Below are 17,913 nucleotides of genomic sequence, written 5' to 3'. Positions count from 1 at the left end.
CGAGGCGCTCATGAACAAGTTTGGCTTCCAGTGGTCCGAGCGGCTGCGCTGTGAGAATTTCCCTGTACACAGGGCGGGGGAGATCCGCGTGGGACAGAACACCAGATAACAGCCCGTCCGGCCCCACCGCTTAGCACACCCCTTACCTGCCGGACAGTTTCACCTTCCAGCCGAATCCCAACCGGGACTTCACGTGCCCTCGTCAGCCCCACAGTTCCCACCTACCTGGGCTACCGCTTCCTGGGCGAGAAAGACAGCGGCGCCCCCTGCGAGCCGGGCAAAGTTAACGAGTTCATGTACTTTAAGGAGGAGGAAGTGCGCTTCGCCCGGTTCTGGGTGGGCATCTAGGCAATCCTGTGCGGAATCTCCATGCTCTTCACCGTGCTCACCTACCTGGTGGAGAGCTACAAGTGCTGGTGTGCGCTGCCTGCACCTTCCTATGCGGGGAAGTAGCTCCCTACTCAGTGTGCTCTCGTGATCCGTAATGCAGCTTTTGAAGACCCTACGAGCAGTGCGACCCCTATAACGATCTGGTAAAGGAGGAGCTGAACATTAACCAGGGGGCCTTGGAGCCAGCGCGCCAATTAGCCAGCAATCCGCAGTCATGGACACCACGCTCCTGATGCAGCAGCCTCTTCATATGCTGTCAGTACATGAGAGATAGCCAAGGAGGAGATATCCAGCTCCGCACAATGGATGGTCGCCATGTTGCCTTTTCTGAACAGGACAGGACAGGAAGTGGAGTTTCAGTAAGTTATTTCTTAATAAAGGCTTTGTAATTTTAAAGTTTTTTTTTGTCTTGGTGTTTATTTTTTGATGTATACTAACGAATTAAAACAAAATAAAAAATTTTCTTGATGTTACTGTTTAGGGATGGGTGAATTTTTTCGCCTTGTTTCGCCGAAAAACGACGCCCATAGACTTGTATGGCGTTGTGCGTCAAATTTTTTTTGACGCCCATAGACTTTAATTGGCGGCGGCATCATTTCGCAGACGGCAAATTTTTGGCGAAACAAAACGGGTCAAATTCGCCCATCCCTATTACTGTTCCCTTAGCTAATCACAGAGTGGCTTATGGCTAGCATCCTTGTGAAAAGAGGCACTCTGACTATTGTCTGCAAAATAAATAGTGAATAAAGTACCCCCTCTTGTAAAATATAAGGATATTATAAGTTACCAAGGAGTTTCATGACCATATAAAAACACGAGGCCGAAGGCCGAGTGTTTTTATACAGGTCATGGAACTCCGAGGTAACTTCTAATATCCTCATATTTTGCAACTGGGGGTACTTTATTTATTATAATACACAACTTTCAGTGAGTCATGTGACAGAAATGACATCAGAACTCACCGTTTATAACTGATGACATCAGAACTCACCGTTTATAAGGATATAATTTACAGGATATTCATGGCTTTTGTGTATTATAGCTATATAATGGCAACCTGAGTCACATTTTTCACTCCTCCAGCTAGAAATACATCTGTCTTGGATGAAAAAAAGGTAACTGTTTAACTCAGGGGTGTCCAAACTTTTGGCTCGCAGGGCCACATTGGAAAAAGAAAAATTTGTCTGGGGCCACACATGATATACACAAACACGTTTGATTTGTAAAAGTAAAGGAAATACACAGAAAAGAAATACAATGCCAGTTGGATAACCAGATGGAGCTATACACTGTAATATGGGACACCTGGATATTAAATAGACTTATTATTATTACTAACTGGACAATGGGCAGAGTCCCCCCTCCTCCTATATCCTTTGCGACATGACGTTTCCTCGGGAACCAAACTGGGCCGCATTCATATGCATCCTGGGCCGCATTTGGCCCTCGGGCCGCAGTTTGGACACCCCTGGTTTAACTACATAACTCCACACAAATACCATAATTGTAAATGTAATTCATAACCAGCCATCCTCTGTCTTTGCTCTAATCCTGTCTCTATGGCCAAATGTATTAACCCCATGGTGCCTCTATTCTCTTTGTTAGCTCCTGATTTTTCTATCATGTTGTTACAGCAGTGACCTTAGTGTCTTGTCTAGGGTTAATTTATCATAAATTTTCGGCAGATTTCTTATCATCTTGTGTGGGGTTACAGCAATGTTCTAAATAATTGTTTTGAAGTACAATCCTTGTTATCCTTTTTCAGTAATATTACTGGAACTTGAGGGTTAATGCTTTGTTTTGAATTAATTAGCTGCATTGACCTTACTAACATGTCTGTTCCCCTTTTAAATATATGATACCTTGACAAAAATTTTAAAGAGTGGAAAAGCTCCCCATCCCAACTGAAATGTTGTGTAGTTTCCATTAAAGTAAAAAAAAAAAAAAAATGCGGGTGGTAGTTGAGGGGGGCTATTTAAACACCGGTGAACAATTTACTATACGTGACATTAGCTTTAGGTTAGCCCTTGTATAACTATCTTTAGTCTCCCCAAACAAAAAAAACACCCTCCGCCTATGTTCTTATACAATTTACAGAACAAATTCTTATATAATTGTAGCGCTATAGTAAACTGACTTGCGTGAGGGCAGTTATAGCTACTTTCCTTTGTGGGCTGATACCACAGATGAGCTCTCTTTCTCAGGGGCAAGCCCTCGCAGCGGGGTGGAGGCAAGGTTTAGTGTAACTGGGTGCGATAGCACAATGATGGGCGGCAGTAGTTCTTTAACGGTTGAACATAGAACTGTATTTATTGAACAATAGCACATAGATCATTCAGCACATTGATCCACAATGGAGTATAGAACATACACAGCAGCATAAAGGAAGCATATACTCACAGCACGTATAGGCTGAATCCCCACAGGCTAGGGAATATACAGCAGAGAGTAAGTTGGCAGCATGTGATTGGTATTGCCCAGTTTTCAGGATATCTTCCAGTGGCAGACTAGGGGAACTCCTGACATCCCTATCTCAACACTTGGTTCCTTACTCCGGGTCAGTAATACCCTGGGATCTTAATCCCTCTAATCTCCCCGTGGAGCCTTGAGCTGCTCAACTAAATAACCTCTCTATCACTCCTAGAATGATCTATAATTGAGTATAGCTGTCTAATTACTAGAGCCAAGGCGCCTAGGGTCGACACTACCCATTCCCTTCCAGCCTGCTTGGTTGGGCTAAAGCAATGGACCCAGACCTCATGGTTCCTAAACCTTTTATACTCTGGCACAGTGCCATCTGGTGTACACTGTGTGAACTACAGGGGCTACATAAGCACAAGGTCCCCATAAGGACCTTTTAGGCGTCCATATAACTAGGGATGTGCCTGTCTGTAAAGTGTAAGGGTGTCTAAGAATTTCGCATCCCTACATAATGATATAGTGTAGTATCTTGAGAAAGGCTCTAGACGAGCCAAAACGTTGATACTGGCATGAATCAATAAAGTCTTCTTTATATGAAGACCCAGGAGTGTGCTTATATATTTTTATGGTTGCACCTCATTAAGCAGCAACCGGGCTTGGTGTTCATTTGAAGATTTCAAATGAGTGGGTGCGGATCAAAACTGGGATGTATATATATATATATATATATATATATATATATATATATATATATATATATATATATATATATATATATATATATATATATATATATATATATATAGAATTTATGGTAAAACTCAAAAACCAGTGGCTAAACTTTTTTTAGAGATGGGCCACAGACTCCTACATTTAAATATATTGCCATAGACCGTGTTCCCCCTTTGCGTAGAGGAGGCGATAGATCCAGGGCACTATTACAAAGATAAGTCTTTTGGATAAAAAAAATTGAATACCTTTTCACCATGTGGTTTAAATGAACATTGTTCTTTTTCGTGCTTCTTGAATAAAAGATAAGGCACTTTGCTGTAAGATGGAGTATATTATAAGTATAGACTTAAGGGATACATTATATATCTTCCGATACTTTATTGCAATGACAAATGATAAAGTCAGTTTAACTTCCCCTAGTCTGAGTGGGTGTCTCTGTGATGTCATACTCCATAGTGAGGCTGTATATTGATTGGTTAATCAATATGCTTTGAACTATTTATTGAGATTTTAAAATGGAAACTGTGTCTTGATAAAGGTCCAAGATGGGGACCGAAACGTTTTCTTTTAATATTAAAGGTGAAGATTTTTTTTTTATAGACAAATCCCAGTGTGCATCCATACATTTGAGAAATTCTAAATGAAGGATGGCACCAGGGTCTATAAAAGCATGGGAGTGCTTGATCCATTGTAGTCTGTGTGTATATGTGTGTGTGTATATATATATATATATATATATATATATATATATATATATATATATATATATATATATATATACATATGTATACATATATATATGGCCCATATGTTGTTGTGGATAACTCGCAGAAATTGTGAATAAGGTATCCCACGGGTAATGGCTGGTTGATGGTGGCTAGATGCGTACAGAGTTGAATTATGATCTGTGGGTTTCCTGTAGAGACAGGTCCCCAATGTCGAATTGTCTATGAAAATATTAAGGTCAAGAAAGTCTGTTACTTTGACTGTGGCACAGGGTCAGTCTGATGGGGCTGTCCAGGTTGTTAAGCTGCTGATGGAAGGAGAGAAGTGCTTCCTCAGTGACAGTCAATATCAAGAACAGGCCATCTATATAGCATAGATATACTAGGATCTGTTGACCTACTAGGGGAAAGATGTGCAAAGTTTCATATTCATGCATAAAGATGTTGGCATAGGATGGTGCCAATGCACTGCCCATCGCGGTGCCCAAGACCTGTAGGTAGAACTGTTTTTCAAAAAAGTTCTTGGAAAGCGTAAGTTCAAGTAAATGGGTGAGAAAATCAACTGGTATCCCTTTCGGAGGTATGGTACTCAAAGCTATCTGGCAGCCAAGTATACCCTGTACATGTGGAATGACAGTATAGAGACTTTTGACGTCCATGGTCACCATGATACTGTTGATTGGAATAGTGTGTAGATCGTTCAGATGTTGGATGACGTGGCTGGAATCCTGGGTATATGAGGGCATGGCCTTTACGAAAGGCTGAAGATAGTGGTCCACGTAGGTGGAAATAGACTTATACAGAGAACCGACTGCTGAGATAATTGGCCTCCCAGGAGGGGCAGAGAGGGATTTGTGCACCTTCGGAAGTGTATATATGATGGTGTACGTGGGTGCTCAGTAGTCAGAAAACGAAGGGTGTTTTGGTCCAGCCATCCAGTGTTCCTTGCCAGGTAGTTGTCCAGCTCTTTTTTGAAGATGCAAGTAGGATCCCCGAGAAGCAGTCGGTATGTCCTGGTGTCAGCCAATTGGCCCAAAAGCTCAGTCCTATAGTAAGAGTAGCCCAGTAGAACAATGGCTCCACCCTTATCCGCCGGTATGATCAGCAGGTCTGTGTCCTTTTTAAGGGATTTGATGGCCTGACGCTCTGACGGAGTGAGATTATGATATACAGTCTGTTTGTTGGGTATGTGACCCATATCTAAGAATCTTCCCAAAGGTTTTTATTGAAGCTGGTGGATTAGAAAGTTCAAATGTGCTCTTTGCCCGAAATATGGGAGTGGTGCTGTCAGTGGAATCTTTATATTTATATATATATATATATATATATATATATATATATATACATATATATATATATATATATATATATATATATATATATATATATATATATCTATATATATATATATGTAGAGATTATCGGCACTCACCATTCACATGATCATTTGCTGGGTGCTAACCATAAGTAATTGTAGCAGTCCATGAAAGCACTCACAGCAGTCGCCATCAAGCGTGTATCAAAAAGTCATTTATTGGTGCATGGTATGTCCATGCACCAATAAATGACTTTTTGATACACGCTTGATGGCGACTGCTATGAGTGCTTTCATGGACTGCTATATATACATCTACAGTATAACTCTGAATTTACGTCCCCGGAGTTTACGTTTTCCCTCATATTACGTCTCTTTTTTACAGTACCACCAGCCTCAATGCATTCCTATGGGTGCATTTCCCTCATTTTACGTTTGGTTTTCCAGGATTTTAGATAGTTTTTCTAGCCCTGTCCCATGCTAATCGCTATATTTTTTGATAAGAAACCCCCTTACTTAGCGATTTATGGCTCCTGAAACTTTCCCTCACATCCATATCCAGCCGATCAGTGAAGCAGGAAGAGAAAGCCTGTGACAGTAGCAGCAGTGAGAGGGAGAGGGAGTGAGGGAAATGTGACTCTCCAGGCAAAAGTGAGGAGCCCTAGTGGTGAAGGCAGACAAAGGAAAGGTGACCCTCCAGGCAAAAATGGCAAGCTGTGAGCAGGGAAAGAAGAAAGCTGTGCGTTGCAGGGGAGCAGGAGGGGGGCTTGTATGCAGCTGTACTGTGAAAATGCAAAGACTGAGAAGCAGCAGAAGTGCTGAGCATTGCTGGAGCAGAAGGGGAGCAGTTCATGTGTTTTAAATAAAATTAGTACTTCTGACCTTATTTGCTTTGTATACTTCATATCTAAGGGTCTTTAACACATTTCCCTGACTTTACATTGTTTTTCCCCGGTCCCTTGAAAGACGTAAAATGGGGGTTCTACTGTATATATGTGTGTATATATATATATATATATATATATATATATATATGTATATATATATATATATCTATCTAAATATCTATATATAGATATATATTCCGTGTATCGACACTCACCACTCGCATCGGTAAAGGTCGGGTGCTCACCAATATAGTTAAAGTTCACAAGCAGAAAGCACTCACGGCACCAACTTTTCATAAAAAAAAGAAAACAAGGTCTTTGTTCCTCCAACCACAGTTTCGATCCACAAGGGACCGTCATCAGGCTTGGTGTTCATTTGGAGATTTGAAATGAGCGGGTGCAGATCGAAACTGGGAAATAAATATACATATATATTATATTAAGTTGTGGTGGATCAAGCACTCCCACGCTTCAATTATTACATTGACCCAGGTGCTATCCAATTGTCAGTTATTCAATTTTTTGCATCCATATTTTTAAAATATCTAGGAAGGACAGTATTTTTTCAACCTTCTTTAGAGGGCCAAAAGATTGCTCAACGCTGTAAAATAAATGTGTTTATATATAGAAGAACATACAGAATTAATATATCTAATACATCTAATATATATATATATATATATATATATATATATATATATATATATATATATATATATATTATTATTATTTTTTTTTTTTTTTTCTCTTGGGGGTCCCAGGCACAGTTGGGTTGTGAGGCTCTGCTTGTTTGTTTGTTTAACCAAAATTGGTAATAAGAGAGAGAGGACTTTAACTGCATGTGTGGTACAGTAAGACAGAGATGGAGTACAAAAGAATACCCAGTCTTTATACAAACGCTCATGTAGTGGTCAGCGCCCTATTTGCCAATAAAGTTGGTTGAAATGCAGCTGGGAAGGAAGAGGTTACACATACAGGAAGTGATGTCAGAGGATGGCCGTGTTCTCTGTGCAACAGATCAGAAAGACCTGAGGGAGCCGAGGTATCGCAGGTACTACAGGAGAAGGGGACGCGGGGCAGCAGTAGATGCTGTCATTCTGGGGTATCACGGCAAGGTTTCTGGGCACGCTGGAAATGGGTAAAGGGGTGTGGTGGGTACCTGGCAGCCACGCCATGAGTGAACGGGTTAAATTGGGAGGTAAATGATTCGGGGAAAAGGCTTTCACTTTGCACTGATGTGTGAGAGTGACTTGACGTCCCCGGGGGCGGGGTATTCATTTGTATTTGTCTCACATCAGACAAAGGGGCTCACTATTGTGCCAGGCAGCTGTGTAGGCAAGAGCTAGTGCGTATGTTTCTTTCAGCATTTTCTCCGTCACCAAACGAGAGCTGTGTTCTGATGGGAGATATGTAGCACTCTGGCTACATGTATGTAGCACCCGGGCTGCTGTTCTCCAGATGTTACAGGGGAGGGGTCAGGTTACATGTGAACAGAGTTCAAGTTCAGTAACAGTCCTTCCCTAGCTTTTCTCTGTATTGCCATCTAGCTTTGTTCATTGCATCACTGTATGCAGGTGAAGTCGCTTCTAAATCCTAGAATGTATGATCGTATATTCAGTGAGTGCTTGAGATAGCGCTGGTATCACCTCCAACTTCACCTCCCTGACCATTCACATTCAACTTCCTTAACATTATATATAGCGCTAATATGTGAGGCCATGCTTTACAGAGCTTGCTGAGGATTTGCGTCAGTCCCTTCAATGGGAGATGTTTTTTTTTTTTTACAGAGAATGCAACATTGCAGTGAGACCGCAGATGTTTCTCTGTTTTTCTGTGAGTTATAGAATGCACAATCATGAACAAATGTACTAATGTTTTTGCTAAATAAAGACTGTATCCTAATAAAGATCCCTGCTGGTGATATGGGTGGCATTTCCCTTAAAGGGGTTGTTCACCTTTGACATAACTTTTTTAGTATGATGTCGAGAGTGATATACTGAGATAATTTGCAATTTGTTTTAATTTTTTATTGTTGAAGGTTTTTGAGTTATTAAGCTTTTTATTCAGCAGCTCTTCAATTTGCATTTTAAGCAATCTGGTAACTAGGACCCAAATTACCCTAGCAACCATGCACTGATTTGAATAAGAGACTGGAATATGAATAGGAGAGAGTCTGAAAAGAACAGGGGTGTCCACACTTTTTACAACGAGGGCCAGATTTGGTGAGGTGAAAATGTGTGGGGGCCGACCATTCAGCTTGAAATTCTTTGATTCAAACCATTATGTTTGTATTCATGAAGCTGCTGGGCTGCTGGATCCAGGCAAAATGAAATGTGAAGCCACTATGGTATGTTAGTGCCCTACTGCACTGATCTCCTTCTGTCCCCATAGCCAGCCCCCACCCACCCCTGCATCCAGCCTCTGTAGTCTTGTAACTTTTATTTCAACTGTCCATTCTCTCTCCATTAGACACTCATCTTCTGTAACTCCCCCTCCCTCCCAGAAACCAGGCATGAAAAAAAAGCTTGATAGTCTTACAACTCCGGTCTCCGGTCTCCGTAACACACAAGCTCCTCTCCTTCTGAGCTGCCAGCTCCCCCCTCCCTGGCAGAAACTAAAGGTGGACTCCGTGACTGAGACATAAGGCGGCCATACACGGAGAGATCCGCTCATTTGGCGATGTTGACAAACGAGCGGATCTCTCCCCGATATGCCCACCTTGAGGTCCCAACGATTGGATCCTAACGAATAGTAGCGTGTGGTCGGATCAATGAACAGATGTGGCCGCGATCCGACGGGATTTTTAGTCCCATCCGATAGAGATCTGGCCGACTTTCGGGCAGATCTCGATCAGGGAAGCCCGTCGGGGGCCCCATACAGGGGCCAATAAGCGGCCGACTTGGTCTGTCAGCAGCTTTTATCGGCCCGTGTATGGCCACCTTTACTTCCCTGCTGCCGCACATTCATTTCTATGTGATCACAGAGATACGTGAATATTGAATGTGCTGCTGCAGCTTGATCCTGCTTATCTAACGCCTATCTCTGTGATCACATTGAAATGAATGTGCGGCAGCAGGGAAGTAAGTCACAGTCACAGAGTCCACCTTTAGTTTCTGGGAGGGAGGGGGAGCTGGCAGCTCCAGAAGGAGAGGAGCTTGTGTGTAAAGGAGACCGGAGTTGTAAAACTATAGGGGGGGCAGCTCTTTTTTCATGCCTGGTTTCTGGGAGGGAGGGGACAGAAGGTGAGTGAACAGAGAGAGAACAGAGGTTTAAAAAATCACCGAGGCTGGCTGCTGTAGTGGCAATGGGGAGGCAGGTTGGCGTGCCTGTGCTGTGGCATCATGTAAGGCAGCGCAGCAGCCGGTGAGTGAGAAGAGGCCGAATCCCAGTCGGCAGCAGGATTCTCAAGTGCAGCAGGCGCGCTTGTGATGTGCTGCTGTGACGTTCGGCTCCTCTTCCGGCTCCTCTTCCGGCTCCCTCTCTGGCTCTGCAGCAGACTTCCTTTTCACCGCTGGCCACTTCCACTGCACTGGCTGGTGCCAGTGAGAAGGAGAAGGAGCCAGCCCAAACACACAGCCCTCCGGTTCTGACGCCTGAGCATTGTAGCATATTCTGGTATTTTTTAGGAATTTGCTGCGGCCAATTAAAAATGGATCCCTGGGCCGCAGTTGGCCCGCGGGCCATAGTTTGGACATCCCTGGATCAGTAATAAAAAGTAACAATAACAATACATTTGCAGCCTTTTTTTTTACAGCCCAACATGCTGTGCTTGATTGTGATTCAAAACCACTTTGCTATTTGGTTTTTATTCATTCCATATTTATGGCTGGAGTGGCTTCCTTGATTATTATAGCGACTAGCGGAAATATGCTTGTGGTATACCCAGTTTATCTGACATAGAGAGGTCTTATTAACCCCCAATATTGCTTCTCTTTGCCCATCCCCATAATTTGCATATGTATCCTCATAAGTCACATAGCAAAGAAAAAAATTGCAAATATAAGTTGTTTTTAAACAGTCTAGCAGCAGCCACACCATGTATCTATAGTAACCCATCTGCACCAGGTATGGGGGATATTTTGTGTTGAATGGAAGTAGATACAAAACATACAGTGTATTAACTCTCAATCAGGGAAAACTGATCATATTTCTATTCAGTGTTTTGAGTCTGTCAATCTGCCATCATGCTGCTTACTCAGTGTGCTCCATGCACTCGGCTTGAAAACACACCTGAAGATGTTTGTTATAAAAAGCACTTTCTTCTGCTATTTCGAGGTAGATTCCAGGGCATTAAGTCCCAATTTGCATAGCAAATACTATATATGGTAAAACTGAAATTTGTACTAAAGCGTGATATGCTGTCAAATTTATTTTACCCATCTATGGAATGAAACCATTCTTAATCAAAACAGGTCTATTACTGCAGAGAAAAATTTAATTTGAAAATGTTTGGGCTGAAAAAATCTATAAAGCATTTTCATTATTTGCTGTTATTGATCTCCTGCCATTAATAAGTTACTAGTTCTATCACTAGTTTTCTTATTATATTTGTGTTTTGCTGGCAAATGCCATATCCCAATTCTAGATGTATTTTTTTGCTAGTAAAGTTACCATGAACCCCTAACATGACTTTAAGGGCTAGGCATGCATTTAGATATAAATTAGGTCAGGTGCGAAGTGCGGTTCAGTTTTTCTTTTAGTTTTCTTTCTTAGATGCTGCAGAAACTATAATTTATTTATGTGTTCTGTGGAGTGTTCTGCATAGAGACTGTTGAAATGGTTTGAGAAAGGAGTGTGAGTTTTGATATGATCAAGGCATTTAAAAAGCAGAATTTTGTATTTGTGTGTGTGTGTGTGTGTTTTTTTTTTTTTTTAAATTTAAGCAGGTACTGAATATTCTTAATAAGAAAAACTACAACATAATATTTTCTCCATACACTTCTTTTCAAATTCTAGGATAACCAATGGACATTTAACAAATATTAAGTTACAGTTTAATACAAAAAAAACAAATTAATTAATTTCCCATAGTGTGCTATTTAATATGAAATACAAGGTATAGTCCAAAATGAAGAATTGTTTGTTTAAACAGTTATCAATCTATGTCGCACAAAAAAATTATCTTGCTAGGGTTGTTGTTTCAAGTTTCCTTAAGTCTTGATGCTCGACATTACGGAATGATTTGAAAAACCTCAGATCCAATGCATTCTGGAAAATAGATCACATACTTGTTTAGTGATTTTTTTTTTAATACATTTTTGAGTTGGCTACTAGTGGGCTGTTATTGAAATGGTTAAATATCTCTATTTCAAGCACTTTGCTAGTTGGGACCTTAGTAATGCGATGACTTTAAAGGAGAACTAAAGCTTAAAAAAGAAGGCTACAAATGCTGCACATACATTTTTAAAACTCTGTACTAGCCCAAGTTGAACAATGTTTTACACCCTCTCTTCTGCTGATTCAAAGCACATGCTCTGGGCTGCTACAATATATAGTATATATAGAATATAAACCTCACAAAACAAAGCTGATTGATAATTTCGATTCGTTACATGGCAGCGCAGAAACCAGTGCACCAGAAATGAATAATCAGCCTGTAGCATCAGATTCTATGGCATGTCAACCTCATTTTCTGCGTAGTGAACTCTGAGCTTTGTTTCTCAGCAGCAGCCCAGACCACAATGATATGTGTAACTGAAACTCTGACTCCCTCAGCATGGTGACTTACTATAGAGATGCTGAAGCTTTAAACTGGTGCAGTAAATTCAGTATAAAAAATATGGCATTTCTAGCGATGTTTGTTTTCAGGGTTTAGTTCTCTTCTAAATGTATGCTTCACCTGAATATTCTAACAAGTTATGTTCTGCTTTGTTTGTACCATCTGACATTCTTTTTGTATTCTATTTCTGCAGGTAGCGAGAGACCTCTCCTCGACGTCATGCAGTCCTTCCGAGAGCAAAGCAGTTATCATGGTAGCCAGCAGGCGTATCCTCCGGAAGCTCACGGTCCCTCCAGGCTGGAAGAGTATAGCCCAAGACAGCAGGGTCAGATATTCCAGGAAAACTATGGAGGACGTCGAGGAGGGTCAGGCACTCCTGCTACGAATCCAGCTGGAGAATCTTCAAGTATTCAGAGCTACCAGTCTTACAGAAAAGAATCTGGGGATTTTTATTATTTGGGTAACAAAGAAGGAGGGACACCTGCAAGCCAGACACCACAGCGGCGGCCATCTGGGCCTGTGCAAAGCTATGGTCCTCCTCAAGGAAACAGCAGCAGTGGTACAAATTTTGGCACACCCTATGGAAGAGAGGGGCATCACAACCAGTTTGCTAACCAGCATTCAGCAGCAGGCAATCTCTCCCAATACTCACAGGACTTTCCCAGTTCCTTTTCTCCTGGTGGTAGTCAGTACCCATCTCATGTCACTAACCAGCAGTTGAGGCAGCAGCTTTATCAATCTCAACAATCCCTGTCTCAGTCTGGGAACCCACCAACATCTGCAGCTACCCCACATCTACAGCAGATGCAGCGTTCAACTGCTCTTAGCTCCCCTGCTGGATACCATTTACGAATGGGGCAATATGGACAACACTACCAGCCACCTCCTGGCTCTTCCTCTAACTCTTTTCCTTCTTCTCAGAGATTTGGACAGACTGGTCCAAACTATGAGGGTTACAGTCCAGGAGGGTCTAGCTCTACATATGAGAGTCATATGTCTGGGTCATCATATGCAGCACAGCAAGGATATAGTAGTTATGCCAGCCAGCACATGAAAAGCTTTGAGACCTCTAAATTGCCACAGAATGTAGGGCAGGGACAGTCACAGCAACAGACTTCTCATGTCATGCAGTATTCCAATTCTTCTAAAATATCCCTTCAAAGCCAGACAGGACAATACAATCAGGCTGAAGTCCCAGTACGCTCTCCTATGCAGTTCCAACAGAATTTCAGTCCAATTTCAAATCCCTCTCCTGCTGCCTCGGTTGTGCAGTCTCCAAGCTGTAGCTCCACTCCCTCACCTCTGATGACAAGTGGAGAAAACCTCTCATGTGGTCAGGGTAATGTGCCTCTGTCATCCAGAAATCGTATTCTACAGATGATGCCACAGCTAAGCCCTACACCTCATGGTGGAGGCTATAAAGGATTTGGTGTTGAAGGACCACCTGAAAAACGACTGACTGACCCAGGTCTAAGTAGCCTTAGTGCTTTGAGCAGCCAGGTTGCCAACCTGCCCAACACCGTTCAACACATGCTGCTCTCAGATGCCCTGGCACCTAACAAGAAGAGTGGGAAGCGGACATCTAGAAAGACTGACAGCTGTGCCAACTCAGAAACCTCTTCCCAAGCTGAAGACCAACTTAAATCTCCAATGGCAGAGTCACTAGATGGCAGCTGTTCTAGCAGTTTAGGAGATCCAGGTGAAAGGGTAAGGCAACTCAGTGGGCAAAGCACAAGCTCTGAAGCTGGTTACAAGGGACCTTCTTCTGAAAAACCAGCGTCCCCTGCACAGGGGTGGTCAACTGAGCTTTCAGAAAAAACACAAGTGCAAGAAGTAGAAACCATTCCAGAAGCCACTGAAACCTTTCAAGAAGTGTCCAAAGTGAGTGAGAAATCGGTGGGTGTCATAGTAGCAATGGAGACTGTAGCCACCAGGTTGGATAAAGTTACAGAAGAATCTTCAACACCAGATAATGATGAAGTTGAAACAACATCACAGCCAGAGGTGCCTGAAACTGTTAAAGATGATGATAATGTCAAGGAATGCACCCCCAGCCAGAATGGAGAACCTAGCGATTCTGATTCTCAGCCTGTATCTATCACAGCAAGTATTGCTTCTAGAACTGAAGCTAAATCTCCTGTGGGGTCTGGGTTTGGATTTAAAGATGGAGGAACAAGCTCCAGAAATGCCAGCAACTTGCCTCTGCGTATTAAAACTCCTGAAACAGGGGTGTGTGGGGGACAGGTTGATAGGAAACCAGGAACAGGAAGAAATGATAAGTATCCTAGCCTCCTTCAGGAAGTCCTGCAAGGACATCATCAGCAAGAACGAAGGTATGCAAGAAACACACAAGACCCTCTACCAGTTACTGGAAGTGCTGATGTCAGTTTGAGACCAAACATACTCATGAGTCAGGCAAGTGAGTTACCCAACCGTAACATTCTTGGCAAAACAGTGACTCCGCATTTAGAAACACCTAATTGGGGTCCATGGGATAGAAAGTTGGCTCCTGATGTCAAACCATTGAATGTAACTGATTATCCTGCAAGGAAATTTGAGGTGGACCCTCCGGCCTCCTCTCAGGAATCTAGTGGTGTCCCCTCAGAAAGACGGTCTGTAATATGTGACATCTCTCCTCTGAGGCAGCTTGTGCGAGACCCTACTACTTCTCATCATGTTGGCCCTGGACAAGAAAGATCATCCGATGCAAGATCAGGGCAGTCTGTAATCTTGCCTAGTGGGATGATCTCTTTAGATGCAAAATCAAGCAGCCAAGGGGGGACACCTAAAGAACAAGACACTGAAGCAGCAAAGATGCATAGAAAAAGAACTGTAGATCATTGCATGCCATACAGCACCAAAGAATCTGCCAGGTGTAATGCCAGCCCAAGATCTATGACCTTTGATCCAACCCAGGAATACAGTCCACATAATAGCAGAGGACCTCATCCCAGAAGGGGAACTGCCAGAGTGGGAGCCCGTGGTAGATCACCTGTACAGGATCTTGGTGACAAACTGAAGATGTCTCCAGGAAGAAGCAGAGGGCCAGCAGAAACTCATCACATGAATCCAGCAATGAGCCTCTCAGAAAGAGCAAGCAGAGAAGCGTTCTACTCTGCTTTTTTTCAGAATGCTGATAATGCTTCTTTGAGTTATCATCCAAACTCTAGATCAAGCTCTTATGGAGAACCTCACCCAACGTTTACATCTCCTCTTCATTATAAGAGACCAGTGTACCAGCAGGAGGAATTTAAAGAATGGCTGGGAAGCTCTGCTCAAGCTATACTTTCTGCATCACAGCATCGTCAAGAAATGCAGCGTAAAAGCCCAAGGCAGGAGCAGTTTTATGTCCGTAGTCCAGGAAGGAGTGAAAATGAGGTAATGGCTTATAACCAACCAGGCGCATATCATGAGTCTGGTACTCTAGAATATGGTCGCCAGCTGCGTGTTGGTGAGGGAGGACCCACCAATTTGACCGCTCTAGAGCTTAAAAGAAGTGCTCAAAAAACACCACCAATGGAATCTACTAACTGGAACATGGGCCGTCAGGCTTCTCCTGCCAAAAAACGTGGGTCTCCTGTAGGGACAAACCAAAAACCTTTTAGTCCTGCTAGAGAAACTGATACTCTTGCTCATAGACCAGGAGAAGGAGCCGAGATCTCTAAGCCTGGTTGCAATGTCCATAGACCTCAAGGCGCAGAGGATCAATCACATCACAACCCACTTATTATGAGGAGAAGGGTACGTTCTTTTATCTCTCCAATTCCCAGCAAAAGGCAGACTGGTGATGACAAAGGGCGCCTGCCTATTTCTACTGTAAAAGAAACTTCAGACAGGGCATCTATGTCACCGGTATTAACATCTAGAAGCAAAGATGAGTGCCCCAAAGGTGGCCCTGAACAGACAAGTCCATCAGCCGTATATCTTTCTAGTCCAACCAAGATAAAAATCCTTCCTCCACGCAAAGGGAGGGGTCTAAAACTAGAAGCTATTGTACAAAAAATCACTTCACCTAATGTTTGGCGGATTTCAGCACCAAGTAGTGCAGAAAGTGCAGCTGAAGCTGTAACACTAGATGATATCCTCTCTCTAAAGATCAAGGGCCCAGAATGTGGGAATGGATCCATGCAAGAAGCAGAATTACCTGTAGTTATTGAGCCAGAAATGTCCTGCAGTGAAGAGAAAACTGCTAAAAGTCTGTCTCCCAAGTCACTTGATGTCTGGGCCCATGATGAAAAGAAAATCAAAACTGAAGTAGAGGAGCATTCTATGGAAACCAAAGACTTATCAGTGTCTGGGCTTCCAGCACAAGCATCTAACCATTATATGGAAGGAAAAGGTACATCTACAGCCTTGGAACCAAAATGTGTTTTACCCCAGGTGCAGCAGCATGAAAATGTAGAAAAGGAAAAACTTGCAAGTACACCTTGTAATGTTACCCCAAAACAAGAATTTATACCTCCAAAAGGTTACTTCCCTTCTGGAAAGAAGAAAGGACGTCCTATTGGTAGTGTCAACAAGCAAAAGAAACAGCAGCAACAACAGCAGTTGTTGCAAGACCATCAGCAGCCACCATCCACTCCCCCACCAGCCCCAGTGTCTGATCTCCAGCCACAGCATTTGGAAGAGCAGAGCCCTGAGGCAGAGCCTAAACCTAAAAGGAGGAGGACAGAAAGAAGGAAACCTACTGGAGCGCCAAGAAGAAGGGGAAAGCAAGCCGTTCCAATAGTTGCCCCAGTAGAGCCTGAAATCAAACTTAAGTACGCCATCCAAAACTTAGACAAGACTGAGACCAAAACTAAATCTTTTATTCCTTACATACATGTGGAAAATAAAGAGGAGCTAGGCTTATCTTGTGTCATCATCAATGCTGAAGAGGAAGAGCAGCGTTGGAAAAAATTAACATCAGTTCGCAAAGGTCAGCGATCTGCTTCCCCACAACCTAGCACAGACAGTAAAGCACTTCCCTCATCTAGCTTCATGGTACAAGGGCCAGCTGTCACAGAGTCTGCAACCATGGGTCACCTTGTTTGTTGTCTTTGTGGTAAGTGGGCTAATTACAGGAATTTGGGAGATTTGTTTGGCCCATTTTACACCCAAGAATATGCGTCCACTCTTTCTAAAAATCCCCCTCCCAAAAAATCATCAGAGACTCCTCGAAAAGTTAAAGTTCGTCACAAAGACACCTCTGATGGTTCTAAGACTGACTCTGATGAAGAGGAGGAAGAGGAACCAGAGCAAGTGCGAGAACAACGTAGCCTAACTACTCACCCTCGCTACAAACGTCGGAACCGTTCAGGAGAGTGTACCTCCTCCAGACTTACTGTACCTTCCTGCAGGAAGACCACTGACCCTTCTGAACTAACTCCCATGGACTCTAGTGGGCCATCCACATCTGAGGCAGGCCCTGAGCAAGGAGTTCAGATCCCCCAACTACCTCTTGACAGCAATGAATTTTGGATGCATGAGGGGTGTGTCTTATGGGCCAATGGTGTGTACTTTGTCTGTGCCAGATTATATGGTCTTCGGGAGGCTGTTGACATTGCACGAGACATGGTGAGTGCTTGCTATATGACTGTTTACAACAGTATCTTGAATTGCTCATTTTTTAAATTGGGGGATACTTTACAAACATAGTTTTACCAGCAAACAAGATAACCATATAGGATTAGAGGTTAGAACACACACTGTTTTTCTGGCTTGTTGTCTAGAGGGGGAAACAGA

The 17,913-nt window shown here is 42.8% G+C and overlaps 1 protein-coding gene across 5 annotated transcripts in view; it reads left to right on the top strand.

The window, feature by feature from the left end:
• Positions 1–17,913, top strand: part of tcf20.S (transcription factor 20 (AR1) S homeolog) — an 80,165-nt gene that overhangs the window by 41,906 nt on the left and 20,346 nt on the right. For 4 of the 5 annotated variants that reach the window (XM_018261132.2, XM_018261128.2, XM_041561584.1 and 1 more), the window contains exon 2: positions 12,383–17,745. In XM_018261132.2, the coding sequence (XP_018116621.1) occupies positions 12,409–17,745 (5,337 nt within the window). In that variant the 5' untranslated portion in view covers positions 12,383–12,408. Of the gene's footprint in view, positions 1–7,411; positions 7,522–12,382; positions 17,746–17,913 lie in introns of those variants that run through there. The other variant, XM_018261129.2, reaches the window with a different exon arrangement.

The sequence above is a fragment of the Xenopus laevis genome, chromosome 4S (assembly GCF_017654675.1).
Source record: "Xenopus laevis strain J_2021 chromosome 4S, Xenopus_laevis_v10.1, whole genome shotgun sequence".
NCBI classification, from domain to species: Eukaryota; Metazoa; Chordata; class Amphibia; order Anura; family Pipidae; genus Xenopus; species Xenopus laevis.
Note: the sequence above shows the minus strand (reverse complement) of the source record. Positions and strands in the feature narration are given on the sequence as shown.